The following is a 20,726-nucleotide window of genomic DNA, read 5'->3' on the forward strand; positions in this document are numbered from 1 at the left end:
TTTCTCTGATCTAACGTATGGAACTGTAGTGTTATTTCCCTCCATTTTTTCTCTCAAATAATGACTTTCACCCTCTATATTTTCTTTTGGTGAGAATATTGGCAAGTTGATCCTCTGATCTAACGTATGGAACTGTAGTGTTATTTCGCTCCATTTTTTCTCTCTCAAATAATGACTTTCCCCCTCTATATTTTCTTTCTTTCATGAAAATCTGGATTAGAGATGACATGGATGGCTGCTTGCCTGGTTATCGCATTAGATTTTCATGGGGTTCTCCACTCTTACTCTCATTTCTACGAGTAGAATCTTAAGTCAAGAAAGTTCACACGTTGCATGTGCTATAGCTATGTATTATGCCTCGACAGAAGATCTAGCCAACACGTGTTGTTTCTTTTTTCTTTTTTTGAAAATTGACATTTCATTAATTTCAATAAGATTAGTCAGGGACAAGTTGTCCCACGACTTACATTACATAAAAAACTTTCCGAAGACCTCTTACAAGATACTTTTAAAAAGGGGGATTAGATAATGATACCATCAGTGTAGATTCCCGCGGAACCCCTCCTTAGCCAAAGAGTCTGCCGCCTCATTTGCAGATCTCCTTCGATGCTCTATCTTCGACTTCAATAGAGTCATAAGGTCTAAGATTTCCGCAATCAAACCTTGGATCCTCCAAGGACCCTTAGATTTGCTTGATGCCCAGCTCACTGCATTGGCTGGATCACCTTCCACTATTAGCTGACTCAGAACGTGCTCATGGGCCCATCGAAGGCCAAAGAGGAGAGCTTTAACTTCGGCCGCATTTGCATCACATTCTCCTGCCGGTCCGGAGTAAGACATGATTGTTGTTTCCTTTATCATCCCTGATAAGCCCCCCAATCCCAGCCCTTCCTAGATTGCCTATCAGCTCCCATCGAAATTAAAGGAAAATTATAAATTCAAGTATTTTTTTATTGTTTTTACCTTTAGGTTTGCTTTGTTTAACCACGAGTTGTTTCTTAGACTTCTTCGTGACCAGAATGCCCCCAACAAGGGTGAATTAGCCACTATTAGATCTCCTACCAGTTTGTGAGCCTGCTCAATTTGCATCCGTCTATGCCTCAATAGTCAAATGACCCTTCTTGGCGTACAAAAACCTTTTGCTTGGTTTTCCCTTGAGATTTTGTAGGATCCTTTGAATAGCTTTTAGCTGCTTGGTCCGAGGTGAGTGCATAAATTTTCTAACCATACTCATAGCAAATGCAATGTTGGGGCGATGATGAGGTAAGTACGCTTTCCAACAAGTCTCTGATAGACTCTTGGATTAGTGAGAGGTTCTCCCTGTTGATCGTCCAACCTATGGTTCAATTCCATGGGGGCAATCAGTTGGCTTTGTTCCCGACTTACGAGTCTCTTATAGTAGATCTAGAACATATTTCCTTTGAGATATGAAGATGCTACGCTTAGCCACTCCAATTTCCAAGAAATATTTGAGAGGACCAATTTCAATGAACACATTTCCTTTGGATCATTTACAACCCCCCCCCCCCCCCCCCCCCCCCCCCCCCCCCCCCCCCGCCAAAAAGAAAAAAACCTTTGGACCATAGCTGAACTGAATCAGTCAAAGCATGCTCGACGCGACTCTTTTAGGTCATGTATCGCTTTCTCTATCCTACATACTTTCCCGTTCTACCCATTAGGTTGAAATCTAGGAGAAAGATCCATGTAGACTTCTACAAAATTTCCATGAAGGGAGGCGTTTTACACCTCTAATTGATGAAGGACCACTCCTTGTTGGCAGCTAAATAGAGATGAACTCTGACGGAGTTGAGTCTCTAGCCACAGGAGAGCACGTCTTATGATAATTGATCCCTTACAACTGTATGAATCCTTTGGCTACCAAAAGGGCTTTTTAGTGCTCTGTAGATCTATCTGCTTAATGTTTCACAATGTATTCCCACTTCGATCCGACTAATTGTTTGCCTTTCAGCAACGCAACAATGTCCGATTTATGATTTTTTTTTCATGTGTCTGCAATTCTTCATCTCTTCAATCACGACTTCTTTCTGCTGTGGTTGAGCTAAGGCATCAGAAACTTCAATGGAATTAGAAACAAACTCATGTGTCTTCAATTCTTCATTTCTTCAATCACGACTTCTTTCTGCTGTGGTTGAGCTAAGGCATCAAAAACTTCAATGGAATTAGAAACGAACAAATTCTTTCCAACAAAATAAAAGAGACTTGTCAGCTCATCATTCCTTTGATGTTTATCTTATTGTTTACATGTGCAAATCCTTACATGTCAAATATTATCTTGCACGTGGGACCACCTAATCTCGTCCACATTCATTCCAAGGATCAAGGCCCTGATGACTTCCAGTATGTGTTTGCTCTATTCTGTTGTGGAGTATAAGGACATGAACTTTGAAACTCAAACCATTCTCCATTAGATAATTTTTGTAGTATGAGAAGTGTATTGATCTCCATTATCTGATCAAATGAATTTTTTTAATGGTAAAATTCATTAAAAAAGACCGATAGATTACAGAAAAGAAATAAACACTACAACTCAAGAAATAACATCATCAAAGGGGAAGAGAATCAAATTTCTCCAAAGACTCCAAACCAACCCCCCTCCTAGCTTGAGAATCTGCCTCTTCATTTGCCGACCTCCTAACATGATTGAACGCTACATGAGAATCTCAGATAATATCTAGGATCTCATTAAAAAAGTCCGCAAACGTCCATGAAAACTTATGAGAACCCGATAACCATCGGATAACATTGATAGAATCACCTTCCACCACCACATTATTAAGATATTCCCCTTCAAGAAGCTTTATTCCTTGATGAGTAGCCAACCCTTTTGCCTCGTTCGAATCGGCAATCCCAATAGGACCAGCAAATGACCAAATCACCTCACCCTTATCATCCCTTAAAACCCCTCCAATACCTGCCGGGCCGAGATTACCTAAACTTGATCCATCAAAATTAAGCTTACAGGAGCCATACTCTGGAGGATCCCAAGCTTGAACAATATTAGTTTTCCTTTCAACACTTGAGCACACCTCTAACCACCCATACCATAAATCGAATGCGGATACAAAATTAAATAAAGGCAATGACTTTGCCCAAAATATAGTTAACGCCGTAGCTTTTGAAGCAACAAAGATAACACTTTTAGAAATGTCTCTAAAAGTTCTAGCATTTCTTTCTCTCCATAACGACCATATGATGGCAAGAAAAGATAGCTTCCATAGAATTTTCCCCTTCAATCCCCGCGGAGCTAATTGCCAACTCTCTAGAGCCCGGGCAATGCCTCTCGGAAAAATCCAATGCACACCAAATCTCCCCAACACCATTCCCCACACCTTTCTCGCAAAACTACAATGAAGAAGTAAATGGTTCTCCGACTCCTCTTATTCATGGCAAAGGGTACAAAAATTAATAATGCTCATTTTTCTATCTCTAAAAAAGTCAATCGTTTGAATTCTCCCTAATATGGCCGCCCACCCAAAAACAACAACCGAAGGGGCCGTGGGGGGGGGGGCGGGGGTTGGGATAGACCAAACTCTGGCAATATCAAGAGCAACAGGAGAGGGCAGTAAATGGTTGTAAAAAGATTTAGATGTGAATTCACCTGCAGTGTTCCAAATCCATACCCTGGCATCCATCCCATCCCTCTTAATATAACAACTCTCAAGAACATCAAAAAGCCTGGAAACCAATATTAGTTCTCTATCAAAGACATTACGCCTAAAAGCAGGCGCCCATATAACCCTTCCTTCCATCCTCACATAACAATCCCTAACCAAAGCATCCTTAGCGGACGCCACCAAAAACAAATCCGGAAATGCATCCTTCAATAGTTCCTTCCCACACCACAAGTCCAACCAAAATCTCACACGATCGCCTCTCTGCACCCTGAATCTAATGCCCTGATGAAAATCTATGGAAATGCCCAAAATGTCCTTTCACACTGTGCATCCTTTCCTCGAAAAACTATCTTCCGACATCCATCGAGACAAATCCGAACCATACTTACTAGCACTTACTCTCAGTCTCTCACCCAAAGAGCACTCTCTTCCCGAACCTCCACAACCAATTGCCTAACAAAGACTGATCAAAGAATTTTTAATATTTGTTTTAAATTGAGTGTGGAGGACGAGCATTTGTTTCAAATTGATATTTGTTTTCAACTCTTTAATCAACTTCACTTTTTTCTTGCTTTTTTTAATGGTAGAATATTTCATTAATATAAAGAAAAAGGGAGGACCCTGACGACCAAGATGGTCAGTACAAGGCAAAAGAAGCACACAGAGTGAAAGTACAAAAAAAATAAAAATAAAAAATAAAATAAAATTCTTGCTTCCACTTTATACGAATTTCATTTTAGTAGCCTCTCTTGGCCTCTCAGACAAAGACTCGAGAAATTTTTTTTCCTTGTTATCATTTTCCTTTCCTCCCATGCTTCTTGGTGTCTTTGGTAGTCCATCACTCCATCCCACTCGATGTCTCACCCTCTACTTCGTCCCATTATCTAAGAAGAAACAAAATAGACCGCCTCACTTCAATGCATTACGGGCATGGTTTTAAATTTCGATTTCGGCATCCATTTCGGCCTTGACCGAAACTGAAAACTGAAATTTCGGCTGACATCTGGTAATAATGATAAATTATTAGGGGGCGTGATCTCCATGTTCTTTGACTCATCCAGCGCATTCATTCTATAGGACCTCGCATAGATAGGATGTTCCTAACAAACCATCTCCATATCATAATCCTAACCATACGATCTATAGAACCCCATTTTCTAGCCATCCATTTTAAACCTCCACAAATCATAACCCTAACCATAACGTATAATACTAACCATAACCAGAAATCATAATCCTAATCATAAACCTATAGAATGAATGGGTTGGATGAGTTAAACAACTATGGGAGATGGTGTATTCTGAACTCTAGCTCAGGCTGAGCTCTAGCTCCCAAACCATATATCCAAATTATTATTCAATTATTTACCAAATTTCTGCCGAAATTACCTAAATTTCTTTAATTTTGGCAAAAATTTCAGAATATTTCTATTTTTTTAAATCAATTTCTTGAAATTTCAGCCGAAATGTCCGAAATTTGGTAAAACCCAGTATTTCAGATTTCACCAATTTCGGTTTTGGTCTCAACCGAAATCCGAAATTTTGGATTTCGACCAAAATTTAAAACCATGATTACGAGTAATCTGTGTTAGTTAAATATGATGAGGAATGAATGAATCATAGGGGTTTTTTTTTTTGTTAGATTTTCGAACTTGATGATACGTTATTTTTGAAATGGTAACTTGATTATACTTATTGATGGTTTTTTGAATTTTTGATTCATATATGCCCCCCTGTTTTTGCAACGGTCGATTGGAACGGTATTGTTTTACAGTGTCTTTTTGACCTGCTGTATTTCTTTTTCTCTGCAATTTTTGAATTGCTTTTTTCCCACATTTTTTTAAGTTGTAGACATTTTAAACTTGTTTTTTGGGCTTGACATTTTTCATTTCGATTTTTCATTTTGCTAATTATGATTGGTATGAGTCAGATCTGGTTAGCGTAGATTGTAATTCGAACAGTCAACAATTTTTCTCTACCTCTGTTTTGCAAAGAGAGATGAGGATTCCGAGTGTGGTGGCTTCACTTCCATAGGATTTCTGCAACTTCGACTCGGCTGAAGCTCTGTTTTGATGAAAAGTTCAGAGAAGCGATGTTTGACCTTTATAGGGTTAGAATTTCAGCTCTGGATGTAATCTCATTCTCTTTTTTCTATTCTTGTTGAAATACCAGGTTCTTCTGACTTTCATGATTGTGAAGGAATTGATGGTAGTTACATTGCTTTGTGATAAAATTAAGAGATTTCTATTATTCTTGGATTGATTACAATTAGCCCTAATGGGTGTTTAAATAGAACACTCGCAGGAATAAAGATAGCAAGAGATTGGCATAACCAAGGAAAGAGATAAACATGGAAATCCTGCATACTAAATCTATCCAAACTGCCTAGTCTCCCAAATTCAATCCAACGGTCAGATCTAAACAAATATGATATTCTTTAACATGCCCCCTCAAATGTATGTGGATTGAAAAATCGACATAGGTTTGATATTACAATAAAATTCCCAACAATTAAAATTTCCCCCCAAAAAATGAAATTAGACATTTGATCCACGTCGTGAAATCTACGCTGATGAAGATCCTCTGATGATGAAAGAGTTTGATGATGTTGCTGAATAGCCAATAATATTGACTGCCAAAGATGATGATCCCTGCCTGTTGATGCTGCTTCTTGTTTTCAATGTCCACAGAATCTATGGCCAAGGAAACCACTCCTCTTCCTTGCATATATTTCAATGGATTTGACTAATAAAGTATTGATCATTTCGAGAAGAAGGCACCGAGGACATGGGTTTTAAGAAAGTTGCCAAGGATTTGGGATTCGAGCAAAGATGCCCTTGATCATAGCCGAGGCAGTCTATTCGATGAGGACGACGCTAGGTGGTTTGCGGTTGCATGGCTGAACCAGGCTAGGAGATAGTTGGGGTCTGAGAGAAGGATTTGCAATGGTGAAGATAATTGTGATGGGGATTGATGGCGGCCCGGCTGACGACGGCTAGATCCGCCGTCCGCCGGAGGACGGGTTTGCTAGGGTTGTACTCAATGCGTGGTCGGATCGACCTGCTCTAATACCATGATAAAATTAAGAGATTTCTATTATTCTTGGATTGATTACAATTAGCCCTAATGAGTGTTTAAATAGAACACTCAAAGGAATAAAGCTAGCAAGAGATTGGCCTAACCAAGGAAAGAGATAAACATGGAAATCCTACATACTAAATCTATCCCAACTGCCTAATCTCCCACATCCAATCCAACGGTCAGATCTAAACAAATATGATATTCTTTAACACTTTGGTTTCTAATTAAACAGTCTTTATGGTCTTTTAGTTTGTAAATCTTGGTGGGCGGTGTTTAAGATTATTGCCAAAGTCTTATTTCATGTGGCGGCTTCTTGAGGAAAAGTGATTGTTTAAAAGGCGCATACAGTATCTTCTTCTTATTGACCAACAAATTAGGAGAGGAAAATTGATGATTTTCAAAAATAAAATGGAAAGGAAGCAAAGGCATTGAACAACTCCCATATAAATCAAAATGTATATGTCTAGTTAAAAAAATACAGGAAATTAACATTCAGGGATTTTGAAAACATTATTTTAGTTGTTGGATTTGATTTTACAGCTTTTTGAAATGCATTCGGTTTGTTTAAATGACAATATTGCTGCTTCTGGGTATGCTTCTAGTTGTTTGTCCCCCGGATTTCTTTTAGCTTGGTGGTTTTGATTATGTGCCTAAAGCTAAAAGTATCACCCTTCCACTTTTCTCCACTACAAACACCTAGCCACTTATATCAGTTGCTTTGTTATTCGACTTGGCTGTTATCATGTGATGTCATTTACTCTTTTTTGCTCGTGTTTGTTACCTTATATATAGCACGGATCATTTTGTGTTGGCAGTAATTTCATTTTACTGTTACCAGAACTTCAGTGTGGGATTATTTTTGTCAGGTTGAGGAGATAAATGACATTGAGAGCAACTCTGGAGATCCATTTTATGCAGATGCAGTTGCAAATGAAAAAGAAATTGATCTTTCTGAAGAGCAAAAGAAAAACTTTAGGAAGGTATACCAATATTTAGTTGCATTTAATCCATTGGTAGAGTAATTCTCTTTAGTTCTCATTGCTTCATAAATTCTGTGATAGAACATAGAGAATTAATGGGCATCATGTTTTCATTTAGTGTATCATGGCCAAAGAGATCTCTCATGTGATTTAGCTTGAAGATGGGTTTCTGATAAGTATCACACAATTCTAAACAATGTGACTTGGTTCTAGCATGATTTAGCCATGGGCATCATGTTTTCATTTAGTGTATCATGGCCACAGAGATCTCTCATGTGAGTTAGCTTGAAGATGGGTTTCTGGTAAGTATCACACAATTCTAAACAATGTGACGTGGTTCTAGCATGATTTGGCCGAAGACTTCTGTTGGTAGGTGGTTGAGAGGCATGAATATCACTCGATCATGTGTTTGTCATAAAAATATAAAAACACACAATTCTCAATTCTAATTTTTTGATAAAGGCATGGTGTCAGTTATTTACAGTCAGTTTTTGGGACCCACTTAAGTTAATTCTTTCCTTAATTTTTTTATATATCCACACACAAAAATACGTGCATACTTGAAATGATGTGACTCATGTCTGACATTGGTTTGGGATTTCAGGGTGTAAGTGGTTGAAAAGAAAAAAAAAATCCTATATTTATCACAAGATCGTAGCCAACCACAAGGCTTTCCCTTGCATTGCTTAAAAGCTAAGATATGATACAGTTATTTATGATACGAGAGGTGATATGACCAGTATAAATTTGTTGGAAAAGCTAGATGAGGGAAACTCTAAATCATAAGAGTATGGAGCTGTATGGTTCTTTGATTCTAAGCTGTTTTTCTTGTAAGGAATAATAAAAAGTGAAGCTTTTGTGGAGACTCAGATTACAATAGGGCCAAACCGCCCCAAATTTGACTTGTCAAATTTCTGTTGACAGGTCAAAGAAGAGGATGATGCAAATATTGCACAGAAGCTGCAACTTCAATTGAAGAGGCAGAGACGAAAAAACAGAAAATTTCAGGTGGGAACTTATCTATTGTTTTTTTTTTTTTTTTGGCCATCTTAGGGTCTGCTGTGCACTTGTGCTCATATGTTGTGGCCAATGACTTAATTCTGCCAATGTTATTTTTCCATCTTATTGCTTTTTATTATTGTTTTTTTTTTTTTTTGGAAATGAACTTTTCATTATTGTTTTGAAGAGAGTGAAAGTGAATTGATATAATGCTACAATTATAGTTCTCAGTGTGAAATGTAAGATTAAATGTTTGCTATATAAACATGAGGATGTGTTCGGATAGAATCAATTAATCAAAGTGACAGTCCATATGCTTATTAGTTTCTCATGTTGCTTACAAGATACCTTCTGAACCTTGTGATATCCATCTGATGCTTCATGAATCAGGAGACTAATCAAAAAGAGGTTTGTTCAGTTGACCGGATTCTGGAAAGTGGAGTATGTGATTCCTTGGCACTGAATGAGAGTTCCCACTTTGTTTCTGCCGAGAAAAGTTGTTCGGAAATAGGTGAAGATCAACTTGTTGAGGATAAAGACGGCTCTCTTCAACATATGATGGCTGATACAAATGGCAGCCTTGAGCCTTCTGATGTGCTCAATAAAGAGAAGAAAATTCTGAATGGTACCTTTGCTTTGACTGAATTGACGGAACTCAGTGGGTCCAAACATTCACATGATGACGAGGATCTAGAAAAGGGCAATAAAAAGAGTCGGACTGTAATAATCGATAGTGATGATGAAGTGCATGTGGTGGCGGAAAAATCTGCTTATGAAGTGATTGATATTGTTTCCCCAAGTCCAGTCAAATCTTATTTACGTGTGAGTGATGATGCGGAAGATTTTCACTGTACTGCTTGTTCCAGAGTGTTGGGAGCTTGTGAAGTGCATCGACATCCACTGTTTGAAGTCATCGTTTGTGAAAATTGCAAGTGCTTTATTGAACAATTGATGCAACAAAAGGTACGGGTCATTGCAGTTTTTTAATGCCTCGTCAATATTTATGTTATTTTATTTATGGAAGTGGTACTGGTATCTGTGCTTCCTTGTTTTGATAGTGGCACTCCTTATTTTATTGACACATATCTGATTGGCTGGTTATAGCTTGTCGGGAATTGTAATCTCCTGTAACAGCCAATTAGAAAAGCATAAAACAAAGAGAATACTACCCTTATTAAAACAAGGGTGTGTGGAACGGAAAGAAACATTTTATATTGTTGACTTCTCTTAGTTGCCTTGTTTGCCTATCGAGTCAAAACTCATTTGACTCACCCGGACAATAATTGACTTGCTCATACTTAATCTCATGAGTTTCCATACATACATTATACATGGAAATATTACATGACATGGAGAACTGTTTCACATAAATTAGGTTTAATTTTATATTTCATAAAATTTGTTGTTTTATTTAGCAAAATTAATATACTCACTTATTTTGGGCATATGGGGTTGATGTAATATTGAACACTGAATCCTAAATTGTTTCTTATGTCTTGTGTGCGGTTTTTATTAATGGTTTTATCACATATTAAGTCATTCACTGCGAGTGGGAAGGATTATTAATGGTTTTGTCACATATTAAGTCATTCACTGCAAGTGAGAAGGAACTCTGTCTATTAGTCTGTCTTGCTTCATGCACGAATGAACAACGTATACTAGGACAAATTAGTGACATTTTACAATTATTCCATTGTTTTCTGAAGTGGCGGCATGGAAAATAATTTGAATGGACTAATTGCACTATTATTTGGCAATTTATGAAGTAACTGATGCATTGAGCTTCTATGCTATTAATTTATACAGCACCCCTCACTTATATATATATATATATATATATATTGAGTATTATCCCTTAATTATATGGTACCATTTATTAATATAGTTGGCACTGCAGGATCCTGATTGCTCAGAATGTTACTGTGGATGGTGCGGACGGAGCAATGACCTAATAAATTGTAAATCATGTAAGTCGTTATTCTGTACCATATGCATAAGGAAGAATTTTGGTGAAGAACGCTTGTCCGAACTTCAAGCCTCTGGTTGGCACTGTTGTTGTTGTTCGCCGAGTCTATTGCAAAACTTTATTCGAGAATATAATAAAGCTCTCCAAGTTGGAGACAAGGTGGCTTCATGCTCAGATAGTGATTCGGAGCTTTCTGACACTGACATCCATGTTTCAATCAGGTAATACCATATTTATGATTGATGCAGGAGCTTGGAACTTTGTGGTATTGAATTTATTTTCCTTAAATTTTTACATAATATACACTTCACATTGTTATATTGTGTTATGTCTATTTCTTAGTGTTGTAATGTGTAATATTACCTTTTCCTCTTTCCTATTTGTTGACAGTGAGATATAATTCTCCACACTGAGATATCATTCTCTGTAGCTGTATATTGCAAAATTATGGCACTAATTTGCTGATTGGAAAAAAAAAAACACTGATCTGGGCTTTATATCGCATTTGAAGTGAAGAACTTGCTTTTACTTGATTTTGAAGCTTCCATTGGTTGCAAGAATTTATGCACAGATTTATGAACATGTTCATCTGAACTGGACTTTGATCTCTGATTCCAGCAATAAAAAAAGACGGAAAAGGAGGATTAGAAGAATTCTCGATGATACTGAACTTGGAGAAGAGACAAAACGGAAAATTGCTATCGAAAAGGTTTACTTTTTGTAGGAATACTCTCTTGAAAATGTATATTTTGAACCTATTATTTATTTTGATTCTGTTTCTGATAGGCACGTCAAGAACATCTTAAGTCATTGCAAGTACAATTTGCTGGCAAATCGTGGAGTAACAATACTGCAAGTTATAATGGAAATGCGACAGAAGGTGCCAGTGCTGATGTTTTGGGTGATGCAATGAAAGGTTATATAGTGAATGTTGTCAGGGAGGAAGATGAAGAACCAGTGAGGATTCCTCCTAGTGTCTCTGCCAAATTGAAACCACATCAGGTATCTTTTTCTTTTATCTTGTGATGCCTTCATGGTTTTAAATTTCGGCCGAAATCCGAAATTTTGGTTGGGACGAATTAGTTTGGATTTCGGCCGAAATGACCGAAATTTGAAAAAAAAAATCGATTTCAGTAGGGACTGAAACCGAAACCGAAATTTAAAACCTTGGTTGCCTTGTGTACCAATACAAATATGATCCAATGAGTTTGTTAGCTGATTGCTACTTATTCTTTTTCGTTTTGTCTTGCCTTGCTGAAAACCAATATGTTTCCGCCTTTCCGGGGATATTGTATCTGTATCATATTGGTATTATTCTTTAATAGTTTAATGTTTTGTGTGTGGTCACTGCAGATTGCAGGGATACGATTTATTTGGGAAAACATCATACAATCTGTCAGACAGGTGAAGTCTGGGGATAGAGGTCTTGGTTGCATTCTAGCTCACACTATGGGCCTTGGGAAAACTTTTCAGGTTTGCTGTTGTGTTTTCTTTTCATCTTTTAATGTTATAGATCATTCTTTCTGCAGCTAAATGCTAGTTTGCAGAGTGCAATAAATTTATGCCCCTTTGAATTTTCTTTCAACTTCTGAGTCCCAGTTCAATTGTATGCTTGTTGAATCTTCCATGTAACAACCTGAAACCTCTCTAATTAAAACTGGATAGTTTTATTGTTTTTAAATATGTTGCAGTTCTGTACCTACTCAAATTCCTTGGTCAATAACTTACCCAAGGCAATTCTAGATTGACTCGAGCTAGTCATGATTTACGGTGTGTTTTTATTGACTTGTGCATGAGTTGAACTAGTTTTTAATTGATTCGGTGGGCCCAAAACCGAGTTGATTTGTGTGAAGAATGTTTTACCCATGAGCTTCAAAACATTTTTCCCGGAATTTATTTAGGAACCCGGGGCGGCACCTTAAATTTTATTAATAAGAATAAGAGATACTAGATGAGGACATAAAACCTTTGCCTAACCCATCATAATATAAGAAAAAAAATATAACACCAACTCCCCTTTTCCAAAAAAAGACAACATTGTTTATTACGTATATAAGGAATACGCATTTGGTCGCATCTAACCCATCTGGAGCCCTTTGGTAGGCCGGCCCAATCTAAAAAGACTGTATTTGTGTTAGTGTCGCAACCATAGTTCGCCATGCTGTCTACAACAAGATTACCTTCCTTGCAAATATGAGTGATAGCAAATTTCATAGAAGATAATAGTTTCCTTATTTTTTTAATACATGATGAATGTTCCATGGGGATCTGTTTTTACCTTTGATGATATTTGCACGGACCAGGCTATCAGATTCAATCCATATTCTTTTGATACCAACGGTCACACTATAATGAAGGCCATCTCTCATAGCTCTAGCTTCAGCAAACACATTAGGATTCTCATCGTAGAAGTGAGAAAAAGCAAATCTTACCTTGCTCTTATTGTCACTAATGAGCCCTCCTCCTCTAGCAATACCAAGGTTGTGTCCAGACGCTCCGACATTTTGCATGTGAGAACAACCGCATTTGTTGACTTTTTGGCAGATTTTGTCTCATGCATTTAATACATCTGATGTGCTGTGGAATGGCTTTCTGTGAAATTGGATAGCAAATCCCTTTGCAATTCATGCAATACATTTAATATAGTTTTGTATGACCATTATTCTCTAAGGTAGCTGTTAAATGCTGTTTGGTTTGACTTCAAATTGTGTATGCAGGTCATAGCATTTTTGTATACTGCTATGAGGAGTGTTGATTTAGGATTACGAACAGCACTTATAGTTACACCTGTAAATGTACTACACAACTGGAGGCAAGAATTTATAAAATGGAGACCTCTGGACTTTAAGCCTCTCCGTGTGTTTATGCTTGAAGATGTTTCCAGGTTGGCATACTTATCCGACCTAGACACTTGTTTCTACATTTGCTGTCTTCCAATATTCTTTTGAGACCATTGGTTCAATGGTCTTTATGTTTCTTTTGTGATCTTCACAATCACAAATATTTGGCTTGGGAATTTATCGGCATGGGTGTATTTCGGGATATTTTTATTGTATCTTTTTGTTATTCTTGGGTTTACTTTATAGAGTGAAAAAACTGGAAAAATAAAATATTAAAATTGTATAAAAATATTAAGTTTTAGAGCAAAATTATTATAACAAATAATATCGTGATATTTTTGTGGTAAGAACTAAGATATGAAGATATCTCATTGATTTTCAGAGTCTTTGGAAAATTTCAGAATTTTGTCATTTTATAGCAGATCATATTGTCATTAGTTTGATGACCTTGAGAATTATTCAATTTAATCTTGAATGACATTCCACGCTTCCCATCTTTTTATACTTATATTTTTTCTTCTGAGTCCATGACCATCCTAATCATGGATTTCACTTGACTTTAGCATTGATGAGTACGTTTAGGAAACAGCTTTTTCGATGGGCAATATTCTTTTTTACTTGAAGAGCCTGTTAATTAGGGTCATACTGGTGGTAAGAATTTGACATAGTTAAATGTGTCTCTTAGGGCTTGAAAAAGATTTGACATAAAAGGATAATTATGTTGGATTATACAGCGACGATTAAGGTTATTCTGCCAAGACACCTTAATTAAGTCAAACACAGTTGGAAAATTTTATCTTATTATTATTAGTGTTTTTTTCTTTTTGTGAAACAGCCAGTTACTCCAGAAGCTTAGGCCGTTGACGAAGGCGTTATTTAATCTTTCATACTTTAACACTCCCCCTCACGTGTGGCCCCTCTTTTTAGGTTTGGCCTACACTTGGCACATGTGGCCCCTGTTTTGGGTTTGGCCATTGCATGTGGATTTTTGTTATCAAGGAGGGTTGAACATAGGCATTTGCTCTGATACCATGTGAAACAACCAGTTACTCCAGATCCAGAAGCTTAAGCCGTTGGAGAAGGCGTTATTTAGCCTTTCATACTTTTAACACTTTTCAGTAATATCCACTAAAGAAGTTGAGCCTTCGCACTGGTGGTGATTCACTCAAGTGTGTAGTGTTGGGGTCAAGGGTTCAAACTTCATCTTAACCCATAACAGAACATAAAAAAGTATTTAATAAATTTCAAATATGACTTCTGATCTTGTGCAAACTTTTTTGATGCACTGGATCATTGAACCTGACCAGGGAATTGAATACTAGCTTTAAAAGACTGTTTTAGCGTCTTGAGTTATTAAATAAATGACTTCAAATTTAAAAATTGCCAGAAGTGAAATTTGAATATGCAAATTGAATTAACATGGTGGACAAAGTGCAAACAAAAGCTGACCAGATGACACGGCAAAAGCTGATCAAATGACACATCTTTTTCTCAGAGATAGAAGGGCAGAATTGCTTGCAAAATGGAGAGCAAAGGGTGGTGTACTGTTGATCGGGTATGTTGCGTTCCGAAACTTATCCCTCGGAAAGAATAAGGACAAGAATATGGCTTTAGAGATCTCGCATGCCCTGCTGGTACTATACTTAGCAGAACTTTTCTTTTGTTCCTTGCTATATTAGTTTTTATTTCTGGTATTTTTCAGGTATTCTTTTATTCTTACTGTAAAAGGTTTTTCATGTGTATTTATTTTCTTTTCACTTCATGCATTTCTCTTTCCAATTTTCCATTTGGTTTAGTTATGTTGTTGCAGCCTGATGCAACAGATTTTCTAATTAAAATAGGAGATGGCACTTGATGCAAGTATGGGCTGTCCACCGAATTTACAGTCATGTGTATGCTTCCCATTGACGCGAGTTTGAATGCCCCCGGGCTTACACGATGCAAGTGGTTTACGGGTGATCGCGCACATCCGTAGGGAATAGTCCCGTCCTATAAATTGGGGTTGGCATACCCTATGTCATAAAAAAAAACTGCTAATTACACCCATAGTACTTGTAGCATCTTGCTGGAAATTTTGTTCGAAAATTTCAGAACGCTGAACCAACTTAATATTGTGAAAATTCTAGAATTCAGCAGATTAACAGCTTCCTGATAATTCAGATCATTTAACTTCATGACCTAGACTTGTCTGAGGGGAAAATCTGAAGCATGTAACCTTTCAAAAATTTAACCAGTGACAATAATATCATATTTCGGAAATTCAGAATTGAAGAACTTCTACTGTTAGCTCAAGATTTTGAAGTAAACAACTCTGAAATTTATGGATTTTATGAGATAGTTCAGAACGTTGAAATTAGTGAAAGAAATGGATACTCAATCACATTATACCTCATATCATGGTGTGAAAAGCCCAAACAGAAGCAGGCCAGAAAGGCTTAATTGCTGAAAGTTCTGAGGTGGAAATTTCAGATCCTGGTTTTTTTTTCTTTTTTTTAAAATGAGACCCCTGAAAAACTTACTGCAAATAAATATCATCCCATTGGATAACATGACTCTTCATATCTTCAAATTGACCTGTGTTGAGAGAAATGAACACAGAGAAATGAGTTAGATAGAAAATAATGAGTTGAGAGGATCTCTCCCTCACTCTATTATATTTATACTAGAGTTACATGTACAAAGTCCATTATACCCTTAGGCATATCACACACTCTAACACTCCCCCTTAAGCTGGAATGTATATATCATACATTCCTAGCTTGTTACAAATATCACTCATTTAGACTTGCTTAACGACTTTGTAAACATGTCAACCAACTGATCTACTGAACGAGTAAACTCAGTTCTTATCTCCCCTTTCTGAATTCTTTGATGAATAAAGTGACAGTCTACTTCAATGTATTTTGTGCGCTTATGGAACACTGGATTGGTAGCAATGTGTATCGCAATACAACTGCGAGGGAGAAGAGGGACCAAAGCCAATCTCAGTCAGAAGTGAGTGCAACCAAATGAGTTCAATGCTCGTATGTGCCATTGCTCTGTATTCTGCTTTTGTACTGGACTTGGCTATGACATCTTGCAGTCGATCTCCTATCTGCAGGAGATCTAGCCCAATCTGCATCAGAGAACCCGTTGATTTTCATATGGCCATGTCTTTTAAACAGCAAACTCTTTCCTGGAGAGCCTTTTAGGTACTTCAGGATTTGAACAACTGCATCCCAGTAAGAGGTATGAGGAGAGCTCATGCACTGACTGACTACCCCTACAGCATATGATATGTCTGGTTGGGTTACTGTAAGATATATGAGTTTGCCCACTAGTCTTCTATATCTACCAGGGTCCTCCAATATATCACCTTCTTCTAGAACCAGTTTCACATTAGGATCCATGGGTTCAGAAGCTGTCTTGACCCCAAGATTGTCTGTCTCTTCTAGTAGGTCCAAGACATACTCCCTTTGAGATAGAGAAAGCCCTTTAGAAGAACGTGCTACCTCTATTCCAAGGTAGTACCTAAGACAACCCAGATCCTTAGTGGAAAACTCTCTCTGTAAGAAGGTTTTCAATTTCTATATCCCTCTTGAGTTACTACCTGTGATGATGATATCGTCGACATATACGATCAGCAAAATGCAACCTTCTGATGAGTGATGACTGAACACTGAGTGGTCCACTGCACATTGTTACATGCCAAAGCTCATGACTGCCTTGCTAAACCTTCCAAGCCATGCACGAGGAGATTGTTTGAGTCCATAGAGAGATTTCCGTAGACGACACACAGAGGAAGAAATCTCCCCCTGAGCAACATACCCTGGTGGTTGCTCCATATACACCTCCTCTGTGAGATCCCCATGAAGAAACACATTCTTCACATCTAAATGATGGAGGGCCCAACCACCATTTACTGCCAGAGAAAGAAGAACTCGAACAGATGGAATCTTTGCCACTGGAGAAAACGTCTCAGTGTAGTCAACACCAAATGTCCGAGTATACCCTTTTGCAACTAGATGTGCTTTCAAGTGCTCAATAGTGCCATCTGGTAAGTATTTAATGGAGAACACCCACCAACAACCAATGGGGCGAGCACCAGATGGTAAAGGAACCAGATTCCAAGTCTCATTAGTGTGAAGAGCACCCATTTTCAGGTTCATGGCCTCACGCCAGCCAGGATGGGCGAGAGCCTTAGCCCCAGTCTGCGGTAAGGAGACAGAAGGCAGAGAAGATGCAAAGCTTTTGGAGGAGGGTGTGAGATTATCATATGAAACAAAATTAGAGATAAGATGTGCAATAGACTGAGAACGAGTGCCGGAAGCAATAGGGGAGTCAGAAACCTCAATAGAAGAAGGCTGAGTGGATACCTGAGAAGAAGACGCTGAGATCATCGCCTGAGAGGACAGATCGGCTGGAGGTGGCGTGGGATCAGTTTTTTGCCAGCGCCGTTGATATTGCTTCGTAGTAACAAGAGGTTCTGGGGGTGCCACAGGAGGGGGCAAAGGCTCCGGAGCTGGCGAAGGAGCCACATGAATAAAAGGAGGAATTGATGGAAGCACTATGGAATCCGGCAGGGCTGGTTGAGGAAGAGCGATCTCTGAGTCTGGAAGAGAAGTACGATGCTCAGAGCTCTGAGTGATGAAAGGCTTACACTAAAAAAATGTAACGTTAGCAGACACAAACCTTCGACGAAGATGAGGATTGTAGCAACGATACCCCTTCTGCGTACGCGAGTACCCCAGAAAACACATCGCTCTGAACGAGGATCCAGTTTGTCACGACCCGGACCTAGGTGGTGTCCAAAACAAACACATCCAAAAACACGAGGGGTAAGCGGAAATGGATCCTTGCCAGGATGTAAAACCATGAAGGGCGAGTCCCCATGAAGAATGGAAGAAGGAAGGCGATTAGCCAAATAACAGGTAGTACATCATCACTCCGATACTGCTTAGGTACCCTCATTTGAAAGTGTAGGGTGCGAGTGACTTCGAGTAAGTAACAGAGCTTCCTCTCAGCAGCACCATTCTGCTGAGAGGTGTAAGCACATGAGGTCTGATGAAGGATGCCATGGGTGGATAGATATATTCCTGAAAACCATGTGAACCAGATAAAAATTCTCTAGCATTATCAGTGTGCAGACATTTGATATTGCAATTATATTGATTTTGAATTTCAGCATGAAACCTGCGAAAGCAAAGAAGACCTCAGAACGGTCTTTTAAGAATAAAACCATGTCATGCGAGAATAGTCATCAATAAAGATAATGAAATACTTATACCCAGTTGCAGACGCGGCCCTAGGGGGTCCCCATACATCAAAATGGACTAAAGACTTCACTAACGACTCGGGAAGGAAATGACACACGATGGTGCTTTCCGAGTTCACACGACTCACACTAAAAGGATGAAAGAGAGCCTGGAACAAGATGTGTCTGCTGAAGCCGCTGAAGCGACGAATGACCAAGACGACAGTGCCACTGATAGGCATCCACAGAACTATGCAGGACAGTAGGCGGTCAACAGTCAAGACAATACAACTCATCCACCTTACGACCCGATCCAATCGTCCTCCCAGTCGAGAGATCCTGAAAAACACAGTAAGACAGATAAAATGAGACATAGCAACGAAGACTTTCAGTAATTTGACTAATGGACAGTAAACTAAAAGTAGATTTTGGGACACACGGGACTGAAGATAAGGTAAGACTAGGGTGAGGAGACAAAGTGCCGACACCGGTGATGGGAGTAGTAGAGCTATCAGCAAGTGTAATAGATTGAAAATCATAGGGAAAGGACCGAAATGAGGACAAGTGACAAGTGTTGCCGGTCATGTGGTTCAGTGCCTCCGAATCAATGATCCATGACCCGAAGGTTGAAAGAAGAGTGATGGGTGACCTACCCGGTTGGGCAAACCCTGCAGTAGGCAGACGGGCACCGAGACGAAGGCGCTGAAACTCCTCATAGTCAACATGAGAGAGGGTGTATGAATCATCAACTGGTGCAGTGAAAGTAGTAGTGGGTTGTGGTTGGTCGGAAGAACCAGTAGCACTTATGTGGGCCGAGCGAGCTTGACGAAGCTCGGGATGAAGTGTGTAACAGATGTCGATGTGATGGCCCTCTCTCTGACAGTGAGTGCAAAACGACCTGCCACGACCGCTACCAACACGGCCACCTCCCCGTCCTCCACGACTACGACCACGGCCGAAGGCGGCAGTGAGGCACCACCACGACTTGGACGACTACTGCTATCATAGGCCGTAAGAGCCGAGCCTTCAACCGGGACGGGGGAGAAAGAATCACTAGGAGAGCATTGTTGTACATGGGAGTAAACCTCGGTGAGGGAAGGAATAGAGCCCGATCCAATAATCTACTGACAGAGATGAGTGTACTCCGGACCCAAACTCTCCAGATATTGAACAACCCGAATATGATCCCTCTAGCGAGCAGCAATACTGAAATCGGTCGTGAGAGGCGTGAAAACATCAAGCTGGTTGCAGAGGGCGACAAACTGGCTGTAGTAAGGTGGCCAGTGAAAGATCATCACGCCGAAGACGGATCCACTCTGAGTACGTGGAACAGATACGATGAATGTTAGCGACTCCAGAATAGAGAAGATTGATCTGATCCCATATATGTTTGGCAGTAGGAAGAAGCATCAGAGGGCCAGAAACTTGAGGAACCATACTCTGCCAAAGTAGAGAACGAACGAGGGCATCCTCCTGTTCCCACCGATCATGTGGAATCGGTTTTAGGAGGTGGGTCACGGCGGATAATATGGGCCTTGCTACGAGCAACAAGATAGGGCTTACTGTGACCTTTCAAGTAACATAGTTTACCCCATCTAGCTTGACTGTAGTCATCGGTGGGAAGGAACCATCCACCGAGATCGCAGGCGAAGAAGAACAAGCCGAATAAGGTGTTGTACTGACTACAGGAACCACTCGTGTCGATGGATTCTCAATCACTGGATCCATAATGACAAACAACAAGGGAGATGACAACCTTGACAACGGCGGTGCATAGAAAAGGAACTAGAAATCAGAAGATGAGGCAAATGGAGAAGAGCACTAAATGCGGCTCCACGAAGTGCATAAATCGAAAGCACAATCCCAGACGAAATCCATGAAATAGAGAGGTAGAGCCGCAAATACGAGAGGCAGATAAATTCCAAGTAGGAATCTAGGGCATGAGTGCACTAGAATAAAGGTAGAATGAAGTCTCGGGTTAGGGTTTTGATT

General features: G+C 39.1%; 1 protein-coding gene across 3 annotated transcripts in view; it reads left to right on the plus strand.

The window, feature by feature from the left end:
• The window catches only part of LOC143890211 (protein CHROMATIN REMODELING 20-like), a 61,824-nt gene that overhangs the window by 25,539 nt on the left and 15,559 nt on the right, over positions 1–20,726 (plus strand). For all 3 annotated transcript variants that reach the window (XM_077394802.1, XM_077394804.1, XM_077394803.1), the window contains 9 exons: positions 7,583–7,696; positions 8,621–8,704; positions 9,086–9,658; positions 10,593–10,882; positions 11,280–11,370; positions 11,448–11,663; positions 12,015–12,134; positions 13,379–13,545; positions 14,997–15,135. In XM_077394802.1, the coding sequence (XP_077250917.1) occupies positions 7,583–7,696; positions 8,621–8,704; positions 9,086–9,658; positions 10,593–10,882; positions 11,280–11,370; positions 11,448–11,663; positions 12,015–12,134; positions 13,379–13,545; positions 14,997–15,135 (1,794 nt within the window). The remainder of the gene's footprint in view (positions 1–7,582; positions 7,697–8,620; positions 8,705–9,085; positions 9,659–10,592; positions 10,883–11,279; positions 11,371–11,447; positions 11,664–12,014; positions 12,135–13,378; positions 13,546–14,996; positions 15,136–20,726) is intronic.

This window comes from Tasmannia lanceolata, unplaced genomic scaffold, assembly GCF_043159265.1.
Source record: "Tasmannia lanceolata isolate RefF3 unplaced genomic scaffold, GAP_Taslan_0.1 ptg000013l, whole genome shotgun sequence".
NCBI classification, from domain to species: domain Eukaryota; kingdom Viridiplantae; phylum Streptophyta; class Magnoliopsida; order Canellales; family Winteraceae; genus Tasmannia; species Tasmannia lanceolata.